We start from the raw sequence: 24014 nt of genomic DNA on the forward strand, positions 1-24014 counted from the left end.
AACATCACAGCAGCTTTCTTCCTAGCTAGAATGTCTATAAACCCGTCTACAAATCTGTCCTGTCCCTATTCTGTCCTTACCCACCCTAACAATCATCCCCCGTCAATCAACGACAACTCGTGATTTCAGTAGGAAAACAGGAGTATCTCACATCGATTAAAATGTACAGTAAACAACACAAATCACAGCACGCTTCCATGGCTGCTCAAGATTTACACTGTCCTCCGTAAGTTTCTTTTACATCTCCTACTTTGTTCGATTTCTTTTTTTTTTTTTAATCTTGTTCTTTTTTTTTCTTTTTTTTTTCATCTTGTCCTTGTCATTTCTCCACACTGTGTTAGATTAGAAGCCCTCGATGAGGCAGTAGGCTTCCAGGGAGGAGAACACAATGTACATGAGCCACAAACTGAAAAACAGGGAGGTGGTAAGGACTTTAGGAATCCGTGGGCCACCCAGCTCGCCGCCAATTTCGGGCCGACGGCGGTACATGAGCACGGCGATGCAGATGAAGGCAAAGATGGTGAACAAGGTGACAGAAAATGCCAGCGTGCCTGGGTTCACTCTGAAGTAACCACCCCGTGACTGGTGAAAAATTGCAGCGATGGACCATGCAACTCCAATGCCCAGGAAGACATTGACAGCATTGCTACCTGTCACGTTGCCGATGGACGCGTCCGCATACTGGTCCTGAATGGCCGCCACCTTACTGGCAAATGTATCTAACGGAATGGGAGAAAGAAAAGAGAGAAGAGAGAGAATTAAATACTCTTTATTCACTACACATTTTTGAGTCAGGTATCCTTTTGTATTTCAGTGAAAGGAAAATGATTATTTGTAGGACATTGGATACCAGAGAAATAAAGCCTTTCACTTCTCTAGGTTGATTTCTCTCCACAGTCAGAGTAATAAAAGGTTTTACCTAAGGCTATATACAATTAATAACCATTATATTACCAGGTTATCTACATGGGTCAGGATTTTTTGCTAAATGGTGAAAATCCTGTTTTACCTGGTACAGAAGTCCCAAGAGCAACGAATACCACTGCAGTCACTGAGTCCTTGAGGCCGATTGTGCAGCCAAAATGTGATGCTAAGTCACCAATGACCGCTGTGAGAAGACCAATCATGGAGATGGACACAACAAAACATGCCCAGCCATTCCAGTAGTCTGTTGGAGGCACAAATGCAAACAGAATCTTCCAGAACACGGTGAGAAAATGCATGATGTAGTCAAAGCAGGAAGGGAGCTTCTCCTCGGCACAGTCGTCGTCATCATCCTCACCTTAAGACGGAAAGGGATAAAAAAAAAAAAGGCAGTAAAATAACACAGTTAGAACATGCTTGGAAACTTCAAAATGGTGGCAAATATGATGCAGAAGAATATTAGATGTTCTTGATTTACATTTGGGAATATTGAAAATTCCACAGTTACCTACTTAATGATCTAATTTAGTCAGATGCCTGGAGACATGAAAAATATAGATAATTGGGGATGTGCATTGAAGAGCATCGAAGATGAAAACCGAAATAAAGGTTTAAAATCTAAGCACGTTACGTGGTATGGATGCCCAGTTCATGTATGACAGCTAACCACACTATCTTTGCAGAAGGAGGACATGTACCATCATGTGCCCTGTTTCTTTTCTGTTCCCCACACTGGATTCGTTTCCGCAACAGACAAACAAGGACTCCCTTATCACATCAGCCCATGGCACAGAGTCATGTCTCTGTTAATTGACGCCAGTGCAAAGTTCATTATGGTGTCTGATGGTGGGCCCTAAAATAGCAGCTATTTTTGTGTGTGGGTCTGGTTCAGAAGAGAAAGATTACATACCACACTCTAAGTAATAAAGGGTTTAAACTGGTCTGTGAGAGAAAAAAAAGAGAGACTTTGCAAGAGACAGAGAGACCAAAGAGATAGAGAGATTGTGGGAAAATTAGCAAGAGATAGACAGTGAAATTCATTTCATTTGTGTAAGCTGAATGGCCTTTCTGCTAAAACCTCTCTCCATAATCACCCAAATCAACAACTGATACCGGGGAAGGTAGACATGAAAACAAAAGTCCGGAGTCGGTGTCAGCTAATTTGGTGCATTGGCAGCTGGCTCATTATGAAGACTTTTCTCTGGAGTTTACATGATGCTCTCTCTCTCTCTTTCAGTTCTGTCCCCGCTAATAAGCTCCGTTAGCTTCAGTCAAACCCATCAGTGTGAACGTGTATGAGTCATGCAAGGGCAAGAGTCATCTAGCCCCTGTGTCCGTGCAGATTGAGAGACTTATTAATATGCTGCTGAACATAGGGAAAGGCACTTCAAAAGACCTGCCAAGTGAAAGAAAAACAAAGGGAGTTGACATTTCTGAGAAAAGATGGATGTCGGCTCCAATTTGCCCATGTTTGCAGTTGGTAACTGGGTTTCTAATGTCAGGAAATAGCTTTATGATGAATGGGTTCAGTGCCAGCACAAATGAGACCAGCCACCCCCTAGTAAGACAGGTCTAGTAGCGGTTAGAGAAATAATGACTGGACATAAAGAAGGGCTGGAATATTCCTCCATAGGGAAATGCACAAAGGTAGTCCAGCCCCTTCAAAGCTGTGAGATAAAGAATATAGCTATGCTACATTTGTTCCAATAACATACATGCTGATATGCTAGATACATGCACATATACAAAGATGTGTGTGTGTGTGTGTGTGTTATACACACAATTCAACTTTTGTTTCTATTTTCAAAAACAATTCTTCCATGGGAGAGAGGGACAGGAGGACCAGTAAAAGAGAGTACAGCAGGGACACATATTGTGGTAAAGACATTGTCTCAAAACACAAGAGAAAATGGTAAAATATTCCAATCAGTTCTGTTGCCTGATGAAACAGTCCTCTGTTATCACGCTAGTATCTCATCTTCATCAATATATCACATTCACTTTGTCTACCAGCAAGAGTTATGAGTGCTAGCAGCTACTTATTTCATATGATTTTTAACAGTGCTCCAATTAAAATTCTGCTGTCAGCTTAGTGCCTGTGATTGTGTGCCAATTAGGCAAAGGCAGTTGGAGGAAACGGGTTCTTGCTCTTTGATGAGCACTAGTTTCAGTCAGATTAAATATGTTTCTCAGTTCTGACAGATAGTACTTGGAGAACATCAGCATCTAATGAGACCTCAGAGTAATGACAGGGTGACCTACCAGAGTTTACTGTGATGGCTTCAACAAACTGGTCCCTCCAGCTGTTGGTTCCAACCAGTAGGGCCAGGTTGGTTTTCTTTATCAGTTTATCGACAGTGCTCTGAAAAATCAAAACGGCAATCACGTGCTCATCAGACAATATGGTCTTGGATAGTTAGTCAGATTACCTAACCACCAACTGAAAATACCACGAATAAAAGGACGCAAGAAATGTCCTTTAGAAATGTCCATAAGAAATTATTAATGAGCAATATCAAATAACGCGAATGAACTGAAAATGCACAAATGGCCAGCATTTCGATAACAGAGTACAAGTTACTCTAATGACATTACACTTAAAAGGTACGCCTTTACAAAAGAAAAAAAAATGAGGAATGCTTTAGGAGGTTCTACACGAATGAAATAATTCAAGCACAAATCGATTAGCCTTTAGAACTCAACAACTTGCAATGATCCTCTGCAGTAGTTTCAATTGATAAAAGAACAGAAAATCAATTTTAGGAGACTGTGAGTCTGGGCAGGAAATTCTTTCCATACAGCCAAGCTCATGAGGTGTAACGCTCTCTCACCTGATTCCAAGTTGTGGTCAGCTGCAAATAATATATGTTAGTTGAGGCTAATAATTTCTCAGAAATTACTAACAAAGGGGTTCTGGTGGCTCAAAAGAACCTACAAGGTCACTTAAATCCTGTATCAAAGTCCAAATCTGTGTCTCAAACTGAACACTGATCAACATGAAGCAGAACCTAAACCAGCAGACCAGTGCTATTAATGTGTTCAATGATAGGTATGATCAACACTGCAGGATCTGGAACAAAATGAAATTCTGAGATATTTGCAGATGGGCCCACTTTAGAAGAGGAGGAACTCTAATGTCCAAGTGCTTTACTATTCACTCATGACTGCTTCTCAGGAAAAAAACCCATCTAACTTCTCGACATCGATGTGTATTGAGAAGAAGCTAGGTTTTTAATTTATAATAGAAAACAAAAACATAAAAGTATTCTACCTTGAACTCGTATGACTCTTCAATAACTACTTCAAGTTTCACATGCTCGCCCAGTGTTGGGCGACCCATCTCTGCAACACGTCTCTCATCCTCCTCTTTTTTGGTCAGGGTCTCATCTTCCCCTTCCTCTGATAGAGAGAGAGAGAGAAAGAGAGACACAGACAGAAAGAGAGAGAGAGAGAGAGAGAGAGGGGAAGAAGAGAGTAGCACATAGTGAGATGGAGTTAGGCACCAAAGCCATAATGGAAAATAGAACCTTACTGCAGCCTTCTGCACTGAGTGGAAACTTCTGTCAACAATGTATAATGAATACAAATGTAAACTTCACATGAGCGACATTTTTCTGAGGTCACGTAATATACAGTGGTGTTCATCAGCAGCAAATACACTGCAATGAACATAGCCTTAAACATAACCCTCTCTGTACTGTAAAGTATGCTAATGGTTCGCTTCTAAAAAAGGTAAGGGAGGGAATGTTGCATGTCTGGACTTACAGTCCTTTTAAGCTGAAGTTGCTCTGGGAGGACAGACTGTCCCTTTGAAAAAATAAATTAGATGAAGATCTTTGCATTTTCTTTTAAGAACAATAAGATGGTTGAGATTTTCGTAATTGGAAAGAATTGTATAGCTATATCAAAAAACAAAACAAAACAATTGAATGACTGTGCTGATCCTCTGCATTTTACTATATGGCTTCATGGGGGGAATTGGAGGTGAATATGTTATGATGAATGTATCTTGAATGAAGAGCTCTTTTAAAGATTTAAGCACAGAGACAAAAAAAAAAAAAGAAAATGGAATGAAAAAGCTGTTCTCAGTGATTGCCTTAAGTCAAGACAGACGTCGGAGGAGGAGAAGGTGATAGTTCAATTGAGTAGGCTGTAAAGTGTCACAGAGACATATTGAATGTAAACCGTTCAACGTGCAATAATCTCAACATGTGATGGTTAAACCTGTTTCAATACCCACGCAAGTATTTAAGACAGAACTCTCTGTTGTAACAGCGATGTTAGGAGTCACGGACCATCTGAAATGTGTTAACAAGTATTGTTATGATTGTGATGCTTTATGAGACAGTGTGATAGGAAAATAATTCCTGTTAGGCATGCACATTTGAAACGAATAAGCAGATGAATTGGTGGTGAAAGGAAGAACTGAAAGTTAAATTAGAAAACGAATGGGAGATGGATACCTGTAATGCTGACAATGGTGGAGGGAATGGGTTTGTCTCTACCCTGCACTTTCCGGTAGACATCCCTGCCTGATAATTCCAGAGACATTCACAAAGCAAAGAAAGAACTGGCACCAATATACTTTTTCAACTAAGGGTGCACAATGGTATGTGTGGCTAGGTGAGAAAAAATTTCAGGCTAATTTCAAGATAGCAATTTCAGGATAAAATAACCCCCAAAAAACTAAGTATTTGAATTCCTTTTTGTCTGACACACCTTATTCAGTCTCTGTATAGAAGAGATAGAAAAGTTCTGTGTTACTCCTATTGCTAAAAATTTATAGTCCAAAGTTCAAATGATGCAAACTAGGATAACGTTTTGCAGACAGCTGTCAGACATACATTGTGCTATATGTGAATATAGCACAGACACGTGTGTCAGACTCTCTGTACCACATGAGTTATATACCACACTGCGTGATTGCCTTTTTGTGTGTAGGCATGTTACTTCAGGGAAATGTACCGACATTCCCAACAGGTAACATGCATACGCAAAAGAAGTTGTCCTCTGGCGAATCACACAGTTTCTTTGTTACTTGTGGCATGCAAAGTACGTGTCTTGAGACCACAACACAGCACAGTGGAGCAGAGTGAACTAATTATTTTAAGGTGTTGCAAGAAAAGTTTGTTATATGAAATGATTTCGGAATGTGTATCAGTTAAGAGATAACAAACGTTTGAAAAATTTGCAATAAAGTTGAGTGAAGCTCTAATTTAACTTTGTACTGAGAGTTTCCAGTGTCTCTGACTTTAAAAATACCCAGCTGAGAATGACTATAATGTTCAATATGTGTAGGAGTGCATTTCCATGGCTCCCACATAATCAGCTACTCTGTAATAATCAGCTGGTAATTCAATAGTAATAGTAATGCAAATAGACAGACTGCAAGTAATTGCTATATGACAATTTGTACTTGCCCAGTGTTCTACTGTGAGGACCTTTAATGTATAATGGTACAAAACTATGCTGATGTAATGAAGACAAACAAGATTGTTTCTCTCTGACATTCTCTACATGTGAACTCTATGGTGTTATAGCACTGTGAACATGTCTTTTTGCTTTCTGGATAAACCAGATGCCACAGTTTGACAGATGCAGGCAGTGTATGTGTACAAGCCTTAATTGACCTTAGGGAGTTCTGAAAAATGCACTAATAAACATCACACCTTTGGTAAAGAGTGATTGTTGTTTCAGGCAATGGTCTACCTCCAAAATGGTTATGCATGACTATTACTGGAACACACACTCCATTAAATTTAGTTTTCAGCTTAGTGAAAACTTAAATTTAATATCTTACCATAAAGCTGTTTGTCTATTAAAAGCAATATAAAAAGAATGCAACAATAATTTAAAATCAATTCATTCAGTTAGCTAAGCAAAGTTAGCTATGTATTAATTCATTATCTAATCACTTTGCAAAAATGACCGTACCTGTTTTCACGAATCCACCTAAAACCATAAAGAATAACATAAATCAGAACATTGCTCTTGATCATGTTTTCATGTGGTCACATGTAAAAGTGTAATGTGTTTTCTATAAGAGTGTACTACAATAGTTTTCTAATTTATGACATTGTTTGGCTTGTCTTTGAAAAAAATTTCAACATTATGACACAGAGGAGTTCAATAGCAGCTCTGTGGGTGAGAAAACATTCATGTCTGAACCCGCCAAAAGGGATATCTGAGATTTTTATATTTTTAAGTTTATCATTTATATAATAAAGTGCTGTATATATAATAATTTTATCACCAGATATATCACTAACTTTTCAGTGTTTTTCATAGCCTTAACCCTATCCACAAACTATTGAAGACATAGAAATGAAAGAAAGTGAAATGACAAACATCTTTGTATGAGCCAAACTGACCAGACAAAAATGAATCAAAGGTACACTTGCAAAAAAAAGAAGAAAAAAAGGGAAAAAAAGCAACTTAGAAGTTTTAAGCAGCTTGATACATAGCTTTTCTAAGTTTACACAATTTGTGAGCCAAGAAGCACTTAAAAATGCCGTGCAACAAGTCACCTTACTCAAATTCAAGTTGCCTATTTCTTTTTTTTCCCTGTGTACATTCCAGAGTGAAAATGAAAATGAAGAGGAAAAACAGGAAAAAACAGAGACAGCTTACCACACTCATGAAGCAACACAGCTGACGCAGACAAATGAGGAAGAGAAAGAAATCACAGGACAAGTGAAATGTGGAAGAAGAAAAAGAAAAACACAGCAAAAGGGCCATAAATAAACATACTAAACAGCATAATATCAAGACACGTATCCAGCTTTTGCATTTAGACTGCCATTCCAAAATACAAAATCACATGATGACTGAACTGGATTACTTTGCAACTTTGCGTCTCTTTCCAAAATCTGATTTTGGGAAATTTGGAAAGGCCATGTCCTATATAGTTTCTCAAACAACGGTTCAAATAAATAAATAAAACATAGCAATGTATGAGAACATTGGGAAATTGTTTGCTGTTTAGTGATGGCTTGATCTGCATTGACATCAGCTCCAGGATAAAGGAACATGACAAGTATTTAGTGACTACCACATAAAAAAAATAAATAAATAAAAACTCCAGAGAGTTTTGCCTTTGACAACTGGGGAATACCCTTCCACCGTCACTAAGCGCTGAAAATAAGCAAAGCCTGTGTGATAGTAGCCAGAGATTAAAGACCAGCAAGGAGGAAGAGTGGAAAAGAAAGAGGCCTGAAAAAAAGCAGGCAGCCAGAAAAAAAAAAGAGTTTGAGAGCTTTTAAGTCTATTGGTTTGCTCTCTCACACCTGTCCATCCTCTTTTCCTCCACTCTGGCTCCTGCAGCTCTATGTAGAAGTTGGCTTGTTTATCATACTCCTCATGGTCAAGTATTTTAACCATTATGGTCTTCCTGTGGGGAACACAAAATGACAATTGAGGAGCAACTGGGGTGATATTGACTACTGCCATCCTGGTCCTCTCCTGAGCTCTTGGTGTCTGGAATTTAGATATAAAGCTGAATCTCTCTCAGTACTGTCTTTTATTGGAATGAATGATGATGATCCCCCTCTATGACAGAAATAACGGTTATTCGTAGAATAATGATTATTTATGTTGTACATTAATACTTATAAATTAATCCTAAAATCAAACATTCCAGCCCACTGTCAGAATTAATATCTGCTGCTCTAGGTTTCCATTGTCCTACAGAGAGTTGGTGAGGTAGAGATGAATTGAGCTTAGATAGCAGGCCAGTATAAAGAGGCTTGACCCTGTCCTCCCCTTATTGGTCTGAGCTCGATTTGAGCAGTTGCAGATCAGCCCAGCAGGTGGTGCCAGACTGGGCCGTTACTGCGGAAGGTGGCCTGGGAAGGACGGCCCACCTTTCCTCTCACTCATCTCCACCAGACGAGGCTCGCCAATCTCGAGGAAGAAGTTCTTGTTCTTTTCATACTCCTCATCATCGATTATATTGATCTGAATACTTTTGCTGGAAGAGAAAGAGAGAAAAGAGAGAGAGGATACAAGGTTGCAGAGACAAGTGGCGTGAAGAAACGACAGGCTGGTTGGTGGGGGGAGACACATGCAACATGAGCACACACACACACTGCAAATAAAAGTGTGGTTGAGAGCAATGTGCCTGTTCCCTCAGAGATGAGATAAACAGTGAACAGGAGAAGCCCCAAATCTACAATAAAGCAATGCCTTATAAAAGACTAAAAGAGCACAGAGGTATTTGTTACTTGATAATGTAACTTCAGTAGTGTTCTGTTGATCATCCAGAAAATATAAAAAAAATCTAATTAAATTACAACAACAACAACAACAACAACAACAACAACAACAGCAGCAGCAACAACAACAACGACAACAACAACAATATATAAATTAGTAACGGGAGAGAGAACATTTGTATGTCTGCTGGTGGGAGTTTGAATGAAAACCCTCATTCTTTGTATAAAACACTTGCTGGTTGCTGCATTAAAAGGCAAGTAAGCTAGGATATGTTTCCTTTAGCAGATTATTTTCATATGAAGTATTAATAGCTCCTGATGTATGGGACATCATAAAAGACTTTTCTGAGGGGATCAGTGGGGCCCTGAAACAGTCCTTTTAATGGAGGATTGTGGCAGGGAGCTTTTACTCCCCTGTGAATAAGGTTTATTCCTAAATGAAGCTTCTTCCCCCTCTTGAAGAAAAAACAAATAAGCAAAAGGGAGAAGAAGAAAGTATTACACAGAGAGAATAGCCAAATTCTCCATTAATAGCCTGGACAGACAAAGAAACTCTCTAAGAAACATAAACAGGTTTTGCTTGGTGTCTAGACAGTACTGAGAGCAGACTAGAGTCTTGTCCAATATGCCTGTCCTCAGAGAAGAGTCAGATATCCCGCAAGACATGTTTTGGGCCGTCTTGTGTTTTTCTTTTCTTATCTACCATTGTTTCTGTCATCTGTGTCAATCTGCGACCTACCTGTCTTTCACTAACTGACGGCAAACTGTCACAAGCCAGACGTACTGCACACTGATTTACAATGACAAGAGCAAAAAGGACAAAGAGAAAGGGTTGCCTCAGGAGACAAGGCCTTCACAGTGTACAGCGGCATTGTTCTCTTTTTACATAAATACCACAGATTTACGTAACTGTTTGAAGTAACTATGCAGTAAAACAGTTGCCCATTAAATTACAATGTTTATAATGAACAAGTCATGCCCTGTGCCACAGATGAGCTGTTTTTTGTCCTCCAACAGACAGTAGACAGGCAGACAGCATGTTTATGTGACTGGGAACCCCCCTGGCCCCCTTTCTCCTACATAGGACGAGCTATGCAGTCTATCAATTTATTTTGTGGACCAAGAAAGTGGATGGCAAATGTTGACCAAATATGGAGAATAATGTCCTCCTCAGACAGGAACTGAGTAACTATCCTTTTTATGAAATAGCTGATAAAATTGCAGTTTTGTTAGTTAACAAGCACTCCGTGCCAAAAGGATGAACAATAACAAGGAGGAAGCTGAAGTCTGTTTGTTTGCAAGACACAGATGGGAATTTCTCAAAGAAATGCCTCTATATTTTATGTTTGATAGTGATGGTGTTACAATAGATAGGTCTGTGAGGGAGAGATTCACTGAAAACTGAGGAGAAATTAAATGGGATCCATAATGGCCCACAAGTAATATTTTCATCAGACTGTGGTGGAGGATGAGTGACACACAACTCACGTGAGCCGTACCACTCAGCAGGCTAATGCTTCACACTTTAAAATATTGTTATGAATATATGGCTGTTCCTGCATGATTAGTAAAGGATAAGTGTACCACACTAGAACATGGTTTGACATTTCTCAATAAATTTCTCAAATCAAATCAAATCAAATTTAATAAATATTCATAAATAAGAAATTATGACTTAAGTCTCTGAAGAATTGTCCAAATGATGTAATGGTACAGGAAATGAATGAAGCAGAGTATAAATGTGAAGTACAGTATATTTCAAAAACATCATCAGCTTCTTTTGGGATATACATAGGAAGGCAGGCTCGATTAAATTCACCGCAAGCTAGCTCATCAACTGGAAAAATGCATTATCCTCAAGCAGGAACCAATTATATTTAGACTGATAATGAGATATTAGAATGTCAGCTGAAGTAGGACTGCTGCATCTCAGAGCGCCTGTCAGATTACTCGAGGCTACTAAATCCAAAACTAGGCTGCTACACTGCGTTACAGTGCAATACGACCCTTTATTGACTGCAGAGTTTTATGTTGACTGTCCAAGCTGGCTGACATCATAAAACAACATAAATGTCAACAATATCACAAGGTGAAAAATGCAAACTCAAACACACAGGGTGATATTTAGAATGTGACCTGCTATGTTATCCTTTAAAAAAATGCCTTTAAGGATTAAGAACCTTTGGAATGGAGAAAAGAGAGAATAGAAAAAAAGAAGAAGAAATTAACACATTTTCATGTTAGCTTTTTTAGCGTAGTGAACATGGATCATTTGCTAATGCTCTATGAAAGACATTAATAAATGGACTCTTAAGGAGAGAGGAAAATGAAAAGGAAAGAAAGACTAAAGTGTCAAGGGACCGTTTAAAAGTCTGTGCCACAGTTCTCAGTGGATTAATCTAGATTAGCATGAAATATTTACAGCTCCACAGAGACACTGACATGTCATCTCAAGAATCTCCCACTGAGCCATGAGGAGCCTGGATGTCAGCTGTTTCCTCCTGCAAAACCAGGTTCTTAAACCTCCCCCCCCCCCCCCCCTCCCGTGTGCAGGCTTACATGTGAAAAACATTTGGACGGATACCAATGAAAGACAGAATCGATACGACAAAACATCAGAAATTCAAACAAGAATTCACAGAAGAAGCCCGCTACCAAAAGTTACGGTCCACGCAGACGCAGAATGGTGGCACAACTTCTTCTCAATGACTTAAATAAAAGAGGATCCTGTAATTTACGGTACGTTCAAACCTTTGGTCTTAGCAAGGAAGGCTGACAGAGAGCCTGAATATTAATCAGTGGGGTTTTCTTAAAAGTAGAAGTCTGTTTGAGAAGCCATGCTAAGTCGACACATGGGTTTCTAATCCTATTGAACAGCTCTGATGTGTCAAACCAGCAAACACATGGAGCTCTATTGAGTCATTGTTACCACAGTGAGAACAGTGAACTTGGTACTAGCTGAGTCTCTCCTTTCCAAAAGCTTTTCTGGAATGGGTTTCCTCCTCTCAATTCACCAAATAAGCTATAAGCCTAATATATATATATATATATATATATATATATATATATTGCTATCAGAATAAGCCACAGATTTTAAAAGCTATGAAAAAAAAAAAATTGTTGATTGCGTGTTTAACCCAGTGGTTACTGGATAGGAATACATATATTCACAGAAGTTGTATAGAGGCTAGGCCAGCAGTTAAAGGAATTGCTATCATTTATTTAAAGAATGAAAAAGAGTACGATTTAGAATGAGTGACAGAGAGGGAGAGAGAGGGAGAGAGAGAGAGAGAGAGAGTATGATCGAGTAAGTCATAAGCAATAACACTACAGACTTGGTGAAAAAGTTAAGATGTGTGAAAATGTGTGGAGAGATGATGAGATAAGAAAATAAATAAAAGAAATACAGGGGGACTCAGAAAATTTGTAGAAAATAAAAGAAGGCATTCCCTTAGGCATCTTTAGCCTTGTGTCTGTTCTAGCCTGAACAGCTTCCCCCTCCTGCTGAGCTATGGCTGAGTTAAAATGCATGACAAAATCCAGCTGGAGCCTGAGGCCCTACATCCTGCCAAACACACTCCAATGCGAGTCCTTCACTCGACCAAACACAACCCAACACAAGTCATCCGTCGGTCACAGCACAACTCAATATCACCAACCCATCAAGACCCACCGCCCCACACCTGATCTTAATTCATTTCAACACAAGCCATCCATTTCAATCTGCGCATTAGCATTGCTTGTTACTAGGAGAATGACATACCACAGAAATTTTGTTATAACAACAGTGATATTAATGGCTGTCCTTCCCCACAGCTCAGCTGCAGAGAGAAGATAGAGGGCTCTGGGAGTGGCAGCCTAGGCTGAATTTGAGCCCATTTCTCCTGGACTCTGAAGCACTGGCCCTGGGAATTACTGCTGGCCAGCAAGAGCCACAAATAGAGGAATATCCCCAGAGAAATTGGCCTGGATGTCACTCCAGATGAGCAGAGTGCCATGGCCTATCTGAATCTTTTCATGATGCTTTGTGGGACTGGGTATGGTACAGCACATGCCCAAAGAAGCAACTGTTCTAATGAAATACTGAGTAGTAACATCCCAAAGTAACAAACTGACAGTGATGCAAGTCATAATATTTCCTTAGACAAAACGTTTTTTTGTTGTGTAGCAGAAAAATGCAATCACGGTCGCTCGTTAAAAATTGCTTTACTCAAATGATTTTGACTGTTTTGGTCACGAGTCAATTATGCCGGTGCGATTTCATCACGTCATGTCTTACACATTGTCTACTGAGAGTCATGTTACCGTTTTCATTCTCAGTTCAGAAAACAAAAGAAGAAAACAAATCAATAAGAAATGGAGTTGGAAAGACACTATCTTTTTTTTTTTTTTTCCCCTCAGAGTTTGCAGCTCATTTTCATCAGTCAAGCTGTAGCATCTTTGGCAGCTGTGAAATACCCAGTGTGCTTGGGAATGCACTTCTCACTGCACAAGAAAACTAAGTGACAGGGGGAAGCTCTGGAGGATCAAATCAAATTTTACACTCTGTCCTCCTACTGTCAACCAATGGAGACCAGCCATAAGACAGTGTATATATTCTCTGCTTTAGATTATCATGAACCAAGACATGTGCTGTAGAGCGCAACTGATACGGTAGACAACCTACAGTATCTCTGAATGTAAACACAGGTCAACTACAAGATAAAATGTGTCCGATCTTACGAAACGATCTTGTCCTTTCCTGTGCTGTCATTGCATGTACGTGCATACGGGACTGAGACAGATTGTGTGTTAAATAATACAACGATAGCTATACTACGAAACTGATGTCTCTACAAACATTCCCTTTCACTGCTCTAAATGAGACAAAACAATCTATTAATACGCAGTATTAATTTGGTGAGAATCATATGGTTTATTGAGACCTGCACTAATTCTCTTAATGATATTTGATTCTCTTGCTATGAGCCACATTTACACAAACAAGTGTAAATAAATCATTTGAAAACAAATGTTTGAGAATTCAGCTTACCTCATATTTACAACTTTTATTAAGCAGAACAGTTTCCAAGAAAAATATGGGAAGAGACTTGGAATCCATTATAATGTCCCTACCTCAGACTGAGTATCTTGTTGCCATAGATACATTACAAGCTAAACCAAACAGAAAAGGCAGATTTAATGTGTTGGTCAGTTGGTAAATTATGTTGAAAAAAGCATGTGCGTGTGTCTCTATCTCGCTGAATTATTTTATGCCCTAGGAATTCAAAATAATTAATCTTAAAAGAAGGAATGCTGTCACAACCTGCACCGCCATTTTGGACTTTTGGTTTGACATGTCTTTGTGCTCCTGTTCTCTGTCTGTCTCCGCCCCTCAGCTGTACCTGTTTGTCTAATTATTACCTTGTTAATTTTATCCAATCCTGTTTTGCCCTGTTTAGTTCTCCCTTGTATTTAAGTCCTAGTGTTTGCCTTGTCGTTGTCTATCGTTGTTTGTGTTTTAGTGCACACTGTTATGCTGCACCTTTTTGTTAATGGCTTTTGTTATTAGTTTACACCTGTATTTTGATCTTCGTTTTAAGTAAAGTCTTCCGTTTTTTCACCCACATCATCGTGTCTTCGCACTTGGGTCCTGCACCACACCACCAGCGTGACAAATGCACTAGCAATCATTTAAAGTCTCACTGACGCTTTAATTCACTAACCCTTAACTGTGCAGTTCAATTGTTCTGTGTGTTTTCAGGAAATACACACAATAAAAACAGCACAGTGCAAATACATTATACTCAGTCCTTTCTTGTTAGCATTACTACAGTTAAGAAATGCTTCTATTTCCATTGAGATATTAGCAGTAAATACTGCTATATTTGCTTAAGCTTTCAATGCTGAATTGTACTGATTTGTAAAGAACTGATTTGTAAAGAACTACAGCGCAAACATTATGCCAGTGATTCTATGCTTGGTCTTTAATCATAACTCTTAAAACAAAAAAAATCACCAGCTGATTTATAGTCACATGTAATGACATGTAATGATTCACTCCATTCTGCACAGTGATAGATCAGTATTGTCTACTACACTGAAGGCTTTAACAAATGTCGTTAAAGACACAGGATCAGACTCATGAACTGCCACAGGTTTGAGTCTCTCAGCAGCTGAACATCACTGAAACACATAGTTGTGGAAAAATGAAACCTCAATTGCCGTCTTACGCCTGTAGAGTCGACTACAAAATGTTTGCAATTTAATTTGTTTCTTTTTTCTTTTTTTTTACAGAGGTGTATTTACTCATATCACATAGGTAATGCATTGTCATGTCTCAAAATGTTTGCGAAAAGCCCATTGCTGACCTGATGTGACCAAAGCACAGAGGACAGATGGCCTATTTATAAAAAACAGGTTATTTTCCTAATCCTCCTCTTTTTGTGTGTCATATTCAAAGGCACCCTAATCTGTCCCTTGAGGAGCTTAAGGAAAACTAAGTACTACTTGAAACCACCGCTGAACCTGGACAAGAGCTTGGACAGTAAATCAACAGCATGTTTATACCAAGTCCAGATGTCAGCAGAAATTTACATAGGCCTACTTCTACATAGGTCAAAGCTCACATGGGACAATGAACTTGTATGACTAAGACATGTAATGTGCCTTTGCAATTAAGTTCAATCTTTTTCCTTGATTTAAGAATATGAAATAGTGAGAAAGTAGTTTGAGCACTTTTTAAACTCTAGCTACTTACATACTGACTTTTCTTTTTCTTTTCTTTTTTCTTTTTTTTTTTTTTTTGCAATTAAATAGAGTTCAATGCCATCCTCGCTAAACTCCATCACTCTGATGGGATGCAGTCATTCTTGAATAAAAGTTTTGAAGTCTTGCTGAATTACAAACCTCTCTATCACATACATGATACACACTGGAAGCATCTTGGCAGTGGATTTATGGATTTAGAAGCAATTTACTCCTTGGGTCTAAGGAGGACAGAGGACTATTGGTTGCTCCTTAATAAGAATTCATAAGTGTAATTACTTTCCTCAGATTGGTTTTTCATTTTCTATTTAGCCCTGTATTCATTACCCAACTCCTCTTGATTTTTTTTTAAAATTATGGTCAAGTTGAGTGATGTGTCAAAAAGTGAAAGGTGTCTTTCAAAATACTGCTACTGGGAACCCCCTGATAATTACATACTCAGCTCTTAAAAATGCCCAGTTAAGAGCTCTATTATAGATAAGAGCGGGCTATAAATAGAAGAGAAATAGCAGATGTCTATGAGTACATGCACACACACACACGCTCTCTCTCTCTCTCTCTCTCTCTCTCTCTCTCTCTCTCTCTTTCCCCTTGTCTTGAACACACACACACACACACACACACACCTACAATCATGGATAGATACAGCAGAGTTTAGGAGTGATGGAGAAAAAGTGCAATGGCTATCGCTACACATTAGCCTTACTCCCACCCCCTTCTGGATTGACTTGAGTTAGGTTTATTTTTGACTGGTTAAATGCATCTGTGCTGCTCCACAACAAGCTGTCAGAGTCTGTGACAAATAGGGAGACACTGACAATAACATGACATGATAATTAAAGCCAGGCCTCCTTTCTCACCCTGAAAGAAACTCAACTGAGAAATACTGGGCAGCTAGCCCACCACTTTCTGGGATTCAAAGAACAAACATAGATGTAAAAAAAAAAAAACCCACAGACACATCACTGATACACAATGACAACTAGACACATAAAATGCAGTTAAGTTAATGCACAATACAGTGCAGCCGCAAACCAATCTGACAAAATAAGCCCTTTACAAGCCAGGCTATTTCAGGCTGTATTTGCATCATCTAATACTTCAAATATATTTCCTTAAAACCTGAGGAAATGAATCCAGATGGAACATGCAAACGCAAGCCAGGAACTGCCGACCCATGACCAAAGTGAAGTCATTTGTCATGTAAGGCTTAAGCATGTTTATCATGATGAATATTGTTATTGAAACATTTGTTGCTGCAACAGCCCTGCAGATAACGCACCTTTATTATCACATGTATTCAGCAGCAGATGTCAAGGCTTGACTAATTTTAATTAGCTTTAAAATGATCACGGCAAAGTTAAATGAAAACAAATGACGTTGGTTGGATATTACGGAGAAAAAGTTTTGTGTTCCCAAAGGATTTTATTTCTCCATGTTTTCCAAGAGGACATTCCTCGTTCTCCAGCTGGCCTTGTAGTTACTCCGCAGCTAAGGTAATGGAAAATATGTTTGAGTTTATGTTGCTTCTCAAAACAAGGATGGGTGCCAGTGATGAGGGTAAAGAGAGTTAGAGAAGCATGACAGTGTGGGAGAGAAGAGAAAGCAACACGAAAAGGAGAACAGGTCAGGTAAAAGAGAAAAAAAAAGGAACAAAAGAATGTATGGAATCTTCTGGCAGCATTTGTTCTCAAAGTGAACAGGAAGCAAAGAAATATCTGGAAGATTGCCTGTAGTCTTTAAACATGGGAAGAAGTTTTTCTTCAGGTCCATCCAAAAAAGTCATGAAAGAAGAAAACAAAAAAAGTTCTGTTAAAAAAGAGGCTTTACATCTAGTAAGCTCTTTGTATGACAGCGTACTTGGCTCAGTGGCTCTTGGTGGCAGTTCCAAGTTAAAAGAGTCAGTTAAAGGATCTGTAATCAGCAGAATGGGCCTAAAACCATAGATCTTGTAACTACAGCTACATGCAGAACAAATTCATTTGCTCAGATACCCCTTTGGCAGTACAGTAAAGTTAAATCATGCTTATCTCAAGCAAACATACTCTCCATTTTTTTCTAAGTGGAATTTTTAAGATGTGATCTGTGACCAGTGCTAGATAAATGCATAAACCCAGGAAAAGCTAAAAGTGGCTGCGAAAATGATAAACTGGATTAAAAAGAAACCAAATCTGTTGGATGGCAAATAACTCCTCACCAGGAATTTTTCTTTGTTTTTTTTTCTCATACCACTGCCTCTTACATACACTCACTGGGCTTGTCAACACACGCTAAAGAATATTTTTGCATGCTTGTATACAGCTAACCTTTTAGCAGAAACTGATAACTAATTCAGTCTCTTCTGTTTTTTTCTGTCACTCCAGGTGTAACAGTATGTGTAACTGTGGTTCATACTGACTAATCAGCTCTTTTATCAAATGATAAACAAGAGGAAAAAAAGATAAAAAGAAAACAGACAGTTTGTGACTCAAACATAAACATTCTGAGATAATATACCAAGAGGAGCTGCTTAATCAGATTAATATCATAGTTGAGATGGACCTAGTAATAGAGATTTTTTTTTGGCTTCTCCTTCTATGCTCTGTACAAATGAGTCACATAAAATCAACCCATAGACTTGTGTGAGCCAATTTAAAGTCTGGCAAAGGCCTCTGGTAACAGAAGGGCCTCTTCCTCTCAACAAAGGAAAAACATGCTCAAAAAGTTTAATGATGAACCCCCCAAGCATCTTTCCAACACAAAATTGGGACATGGTCTTGGACAAATGAAAGAAGAAAAAAAAAATTGGACTAAAAGTAAAACATCTTGAATCAGTGTATCAAAGACAGACACACTGTGCCAAATTCCTCTTCAAATCCTTTCTCCATTTTCAGTCACAAGTATCATCTCCTTATCTCATCCTCCATTCAGATGAAGTGATTATGACAGTTCGCTGTCACACAGCCCAGAATGTGTTGCCATAGTCATGTGACCAGCAAGCAAAGTCACAACTGTGCCCTTGGCTCATACAAGAACTCTCACTAACAACATCACTATGAATAAGGACAGATGAAACTAATGTGTCCTCATGCAAGTGTGAAGGCACTTTTAAAACAACATGCAGTAGATGAATGATCAAAATGAACATTGCTTGTTCCACTGTCATTTTATCAATGCAGTTCATAGCAATAGAGCCTCATAATTCAACAGTAAGACCAGAGAGAGATTTATTTGGGTGAATATTGTTTGACTGTGATAAACTACAAAAAAAACTTGACAGGAATAATATTATTACTAAAATATTATTAAATAACTAGATTTGATTTTTCAGAAGCTTACATGTGCACCCTGTGCCTGAAAACAAGACATGGGAAAGTTTACAGTGGTCTGTGACTGTGTCCTCTGTATATGTGTATGTGCACTGTGCTCCTACACTAGCCAAGATAAACATTTCTAAAAAAATAACTTATTTCTGTATTTGTCCATATTTTTAAACAAACTGCATACCCACTCAGAGACTCACACACTTTTCAACCTAGTATATCTGACCAAATGGAAGGAACAGTTCATTTATACAGTACAAGAAGTCAGAGACTGGAAGTCTGTTTTTCCTGCTGCTAATACTGAGATATTTGAAAAGATAAATGTATATTTTATAGTATTCCAGGCATATCTATATTTCTGTATTTCTGAACAAGACTATCGTTGTAATTTTTGAAAACTAAATCTCTACACCAGACAGACAGGGAGAGGTGACAGGTGGATGACTCATAACTGTGAAACTCAACAAGTCTTTGGCGGGCTTCCAGTTCCAGTCCTAATCCATCAATGAACAGGTAATACTATTTAGTGATCTAGCCATCATTACAATCTAATTGGTCCCAGTCTGCACTGCACTGTCAGCTGTGTGGTGCTCTACTTGGCATGTTTCCAGAGAAGGCCATATCTTTGTCCTGCTACTCTGTGAGAGAACATGAACTTGGGTGAAAATTATGAATGCTTCGGCTAGGAAAGTAAGTATAAAGACATCAAGAGAAGACCATGTTCAGTATATCGGTCAAGCCTATGTTAATGCATATTATATATTAAACAGACAAAGATAGATAGATAGATAGATAGATAGATAGATAGATAGATAGATAGATAGATAGATAGGTAGATAGATAGATAGATAGATAAGAGAGGTAAGAGGTAGGCAGTAAGAGGTAGGGGCCATACTCTACTATAAATGACACACATGCATTGCATTTCAAAACTCCTTAGCCAGTCTGCATGTTTTCTCGTTTGCATATTGTTCTGCAACTACTCCAAATGTTTCCCCAGCCCCTGTGTTGCATTTACCTAACAGGAACCAGAGACATGTCTTCCACACTGGATACTCTGTCTATATATGGAGCTTCAGTACCCAGCAAAACTAAGTAAGTCATATTTAGATTGCTCACTTCAAAGCAATCCATTGGTCCTTGTATAACTTTTTGAATGTCTTGTCATTAATCAGCTTAAAACAGACACAAGCCGAGAAACCTTTTCCATTTCAAACCGTCCGACATCTAGCTCTGCACTTTGTTTATCTTCAACAGAGTAAATCTGTTATCATTATATCCTCCCTTCCATGGAAACTGTCTGGGCCAGACCCTCATGTCTGAGATGTGTTCATACCAATACATGAATTGAAGTAGCATTCCATCTTAGGCAAATTCTATGGAATATTAGAGTTCCTCTTAAAGCTCAAGGGAGCAATTCAGTGGTTTTGAGAAAGAAAACTGCTATTAATGGAAAATAATGAGAGTCAGTCTATGTAAATACCTCTGCATAAAGCAGAGGCACCTGATGGAGAATGCTTCCACTAGGCCTATTCATCCCTTTTATGGAGTTAATTGGATCACTGCCTCATTATTACCATAACAGTGTAATAACAACAGTGTTGATGTTGTTGTTGTTGTTGTTGTTGTTGTTGTTGTTTATGTTTTCCTCAAGTCTTAAAAATGTATAACACAATCATGAAACAGCTTCCACTGTGGTCGTAATGAAATGTTGGCAGTTAAGTCATACAGCTGCTGAATGTCCCTAAATGCTGTTGTTTGTCAACGGTTTTATGGCCATTATGAGGACATCCTCTTCACTAATGTCTTTCTTATCTACATCCTCTCATATTTCATGTCACTTTGGTGCAGGCATTTATGGAGAAATCATGTTCCAGTATTCTGCAGTCTATTAAGGTCCATTCACCTGGACACAGCAATTTTTGTGTCTTTGTCTGTCGCATTTCCAGGTTACTGTTATCTATCAAAGGCAGCTAAAAGCCTTTTTCTTGTTTCTCATCATAGAAGAAAAAAAACATAATTCCATCTTCAGCTAATACACAATAACTCCACATGGTCAGTAGCAGATGATGGTACGGTTTATAAATGAAGGCAGAGCTCAGGAAAAAAAGCAATGAGTTGGTGGATGCATGCAACATACTGTGAGCTATGAAAGAATACCACAAGACAGTAATTCCTTACAATAGCTAGCAGGAAGCAGAAATATTAGAAAAAACATTCACTGAAACAATAATATAAATAACATGGAAGACACAAAATAATTAAAATGTGAACAATTAATCTTTTTGGATTAACACTTCTTAAGGAGCAAGTTCTTTTCAAGACTAAGTGATCAGTGCATTTGTTGTCATCAGGGGACATCACAGATTACTGACATTTACTGACTATTCAATATGCAGCTGGTCTTTTTGCCTCCCATTCAAAGCTGACACTAATATGACACAAGAGAAGTGACTTACAATATTTCATCATTCTGGAACTCCAGTACGCCATGTGTGTCTTCAAAATCTTCTCCTCCTCCTTTCGCTGTGCCCTCAATGGTCTTGTAAGGGAGCACCACCACCCCACGAGCTCCAGAGGTACGGACTACTTTGACTTCCATCATGCCAATGCTCTCACTGATATGAACAACAGGCTCCTCAAATGTAAAGATCCCTGCATGGTCATCATCGAAGATTGTCACTGTGGCTGTTGAAGGCAGGCCAAGACAAGCAAGCGTGTCAACATGATTGAGCCCCGGGTTTCCATTTCCTGTCCCCTCAGATATCACCTTCACATTGCTGAGGTGAACAAGGAAGTGCTCATCCTCTTCAAAGATATCGTCATCGATAATGTCTACTCGAATCTCCTTCTCTGTCTCACCAGGTTTGAACACAATGACACCCTCTGTGAACTGGTAGTCTGAACCGGCATTGGCAGTGCCATCTTCAGTACGGTAGTCCACTGACACAGTGCTGGTCAAGTCTCCACCACGACGTACCACATTCAAAGCCACTGTGCCACAGTTTTCCAGACATTGATATGTACCAGGGTCAAAGAAAATCTTTGATGTGAAGTCATGTTCTGAGACTTCTGAACGAAGCTCATGCATGCCAACGGCTCTCCGTGCTTGATCTGCTGCATGTTTCTTTAGTATGTTTCCTGCACCTGTCATGAGCCTTGTTGCCTGGCAGCGGTAGAAAGCGCGACTCTTCTGCTGTTGGCTGAGGAACTGGTAGTTGGCGAGTTCAATTAGTTGCTCCATCTCCTTTTCAGGATGCTTTTGCTTCAGTTCCTTCAGTATCCTGGCCATTTCTCTTCTGGCCTCTTCTTCATCTAAATCTTTATCATCAACATCTAAAACTCCATCTAACAATTCCTCGGAATGGGAGTTCAGCATCCTACCATCCATTTCAATATCTGCCTTTGAGGGTTCTGGTTCACCCTCAGTCTCAATGATCATCCCCCTCTGTTTCCCCACCCGGTAACGTTTATAAACGTATTTGTAGAAAAGGAGCCTGCGGTCTGCTACCCATGCAAATACAACACACACTGGGAAGAAGAATAGTGTAAGTAGCCCCTCCCATACCTCCACTATGCCTGGAGAGATGACAGCCAAGATAAGGTATAGCCAGGTGTATGCGAAGATACTCCAGAAGGCGGTAACAAAGAATACCCTCAGGTGTTTGACTTTCCGATGATCTCCCTCTGGGATAACAGACACACAGAGACCAATGATAACAAACATGTTGAAGGCTGCACTTCCCACAATGGTGTTCGGCCCTAACTCGCCTGCATCAAAATTATGCCCGCATACTTCAACCACAGATAGCAGGATCTCTGGAGCAGATGAGCCAAGGGCCATGAGGGTCAGGTTGGAAACGGTCTCATTCCAGATGCGAACTGTCGTGGTGCTTTTCTCACCATTGGGCTTCTTGATGGTGATCTCTCGCTCTTGTGATGTGATAACTTCTATGGAAGCCATGAAACGATCTGCAATGATAGAGACCCCCAGGAACATGTAGAACATGGCAACAAAGTAGACAGTGGCTCTTGCCAACTTGTCTCCAAAGGATGGGTTTACTGGTGTCCATATGGGTAGGATCACACCCTCTTTGCACTCAAAACTCCCAGTACAACTTTTGGTTTGGTTACCATTGGGGCTTGATTTTGAGCCCGCTGCAGTGACATGTTGGATCTCAGTGAAAAAAAAAGCTAAAAAGGTGGTAAGTTTTAGAATGACGGAGAGGAAAGCTGAAGTCCGAGATTGTTCCATGTTCCTGATTAGGCGTTCCTTCGGCGTTCTCCCTTTCCTGTATGCGAAGAGAGGCCATTGTTATAAGATTATTGTCAAAAAAGCAGAGAAACAAATTTTACTGACATTCTTGACTGTTACAAAGTAAATACAATTTGGGATGATTGAACACTAAAATATGTGAATATAGATAAACACCAGTCTCAGGAGCATACTGGGAAATGAAGAGAAAGATAAAATAAGGGGGTATAATAAAAAGTCTGAAACGTCCAAAACACAGAGACCTGATGTGTACCAGGAGGGAACTGCATGCTACACTTTCATGTTCCTGACAATGTCCTGAGTACTGAAGATTCATATCACAATTCAGGCTACATCATACACTCAACATCAAAATGTTAGCTGCAACAAAAAACTACCATGTAAAACATAATTCCGATATACTATGCTGTCCATCAAGTCCAAGGGATAATGTAGCATGAGATATATTTACAGATAGCTCTATCTTGAAAAATGTTTAAACATGATTATCCTTGACATTTAAAGTGTAAATCAGTAAAAATAAATAAATAAAATGAAATAAATAACACCAAA

General features: G+C 39.1%; 1 protein-coding gene across 21 annotated transcripts; it reads right to left on the minus strand.

Moving 5' to 3' along the window:
* Window positions 1-342: 342 nt before the first annotated feature.
* On the minus strand, window positions 343-23441 carry slc8a1a (solute carrier family 8 member 1a). Of its 21 annotated transcripts, XM_030771021.1 has the most exons (10): window positions 21646-23441; window positions 8787-8893; window positions 7555-7575; window positions 6859-6876; window positions 6725-6739; window positions 5388-5456; window positions 4196-4323; window positions 3187-3286; window positions 1010-1282; window positions 343-719 (listed from the first exon to the last, which is right to left on the minus strand). In XM_030771021.1, exons 1-10 carry the CDS (start codon window positions 23439-23441, stop codon window positions 343-345), a joined length of 2904 nt encoding a protein of 967 aa, XP_030626881.1. The 21 variants fall into 21 exon arrangements, with proteins under 21 accessions (XP_030626881.1, XP_030626883.1, XP_030626882.1 ...); XM_030771023.1 differs by lacking the exon at window positions 6725-6739; XM_030771022.1 differs by lacking the exon at window positions 6725-6739 and having other exon boundaries at window positions 5388-5452; window positions 6840-6876.
* Window positions 23442-24014: the final 573 nt, after the last annotated feature.

The sequence above is a fragment of the Chanos chanos genome, chromosome 4 (genome assembly GCF_902362185.1).
Source record: "Chanos chanos chromosome 4, fChaCha1.1, whole genome shotgun sequence".
Taxonomy (NCBI): domain Eukaryota; kingdom Metazoa; phylum Chordata; class Actinopteri; order Gonorynchiformes; family Chanidae; genus Chanos; species Chanos chanos.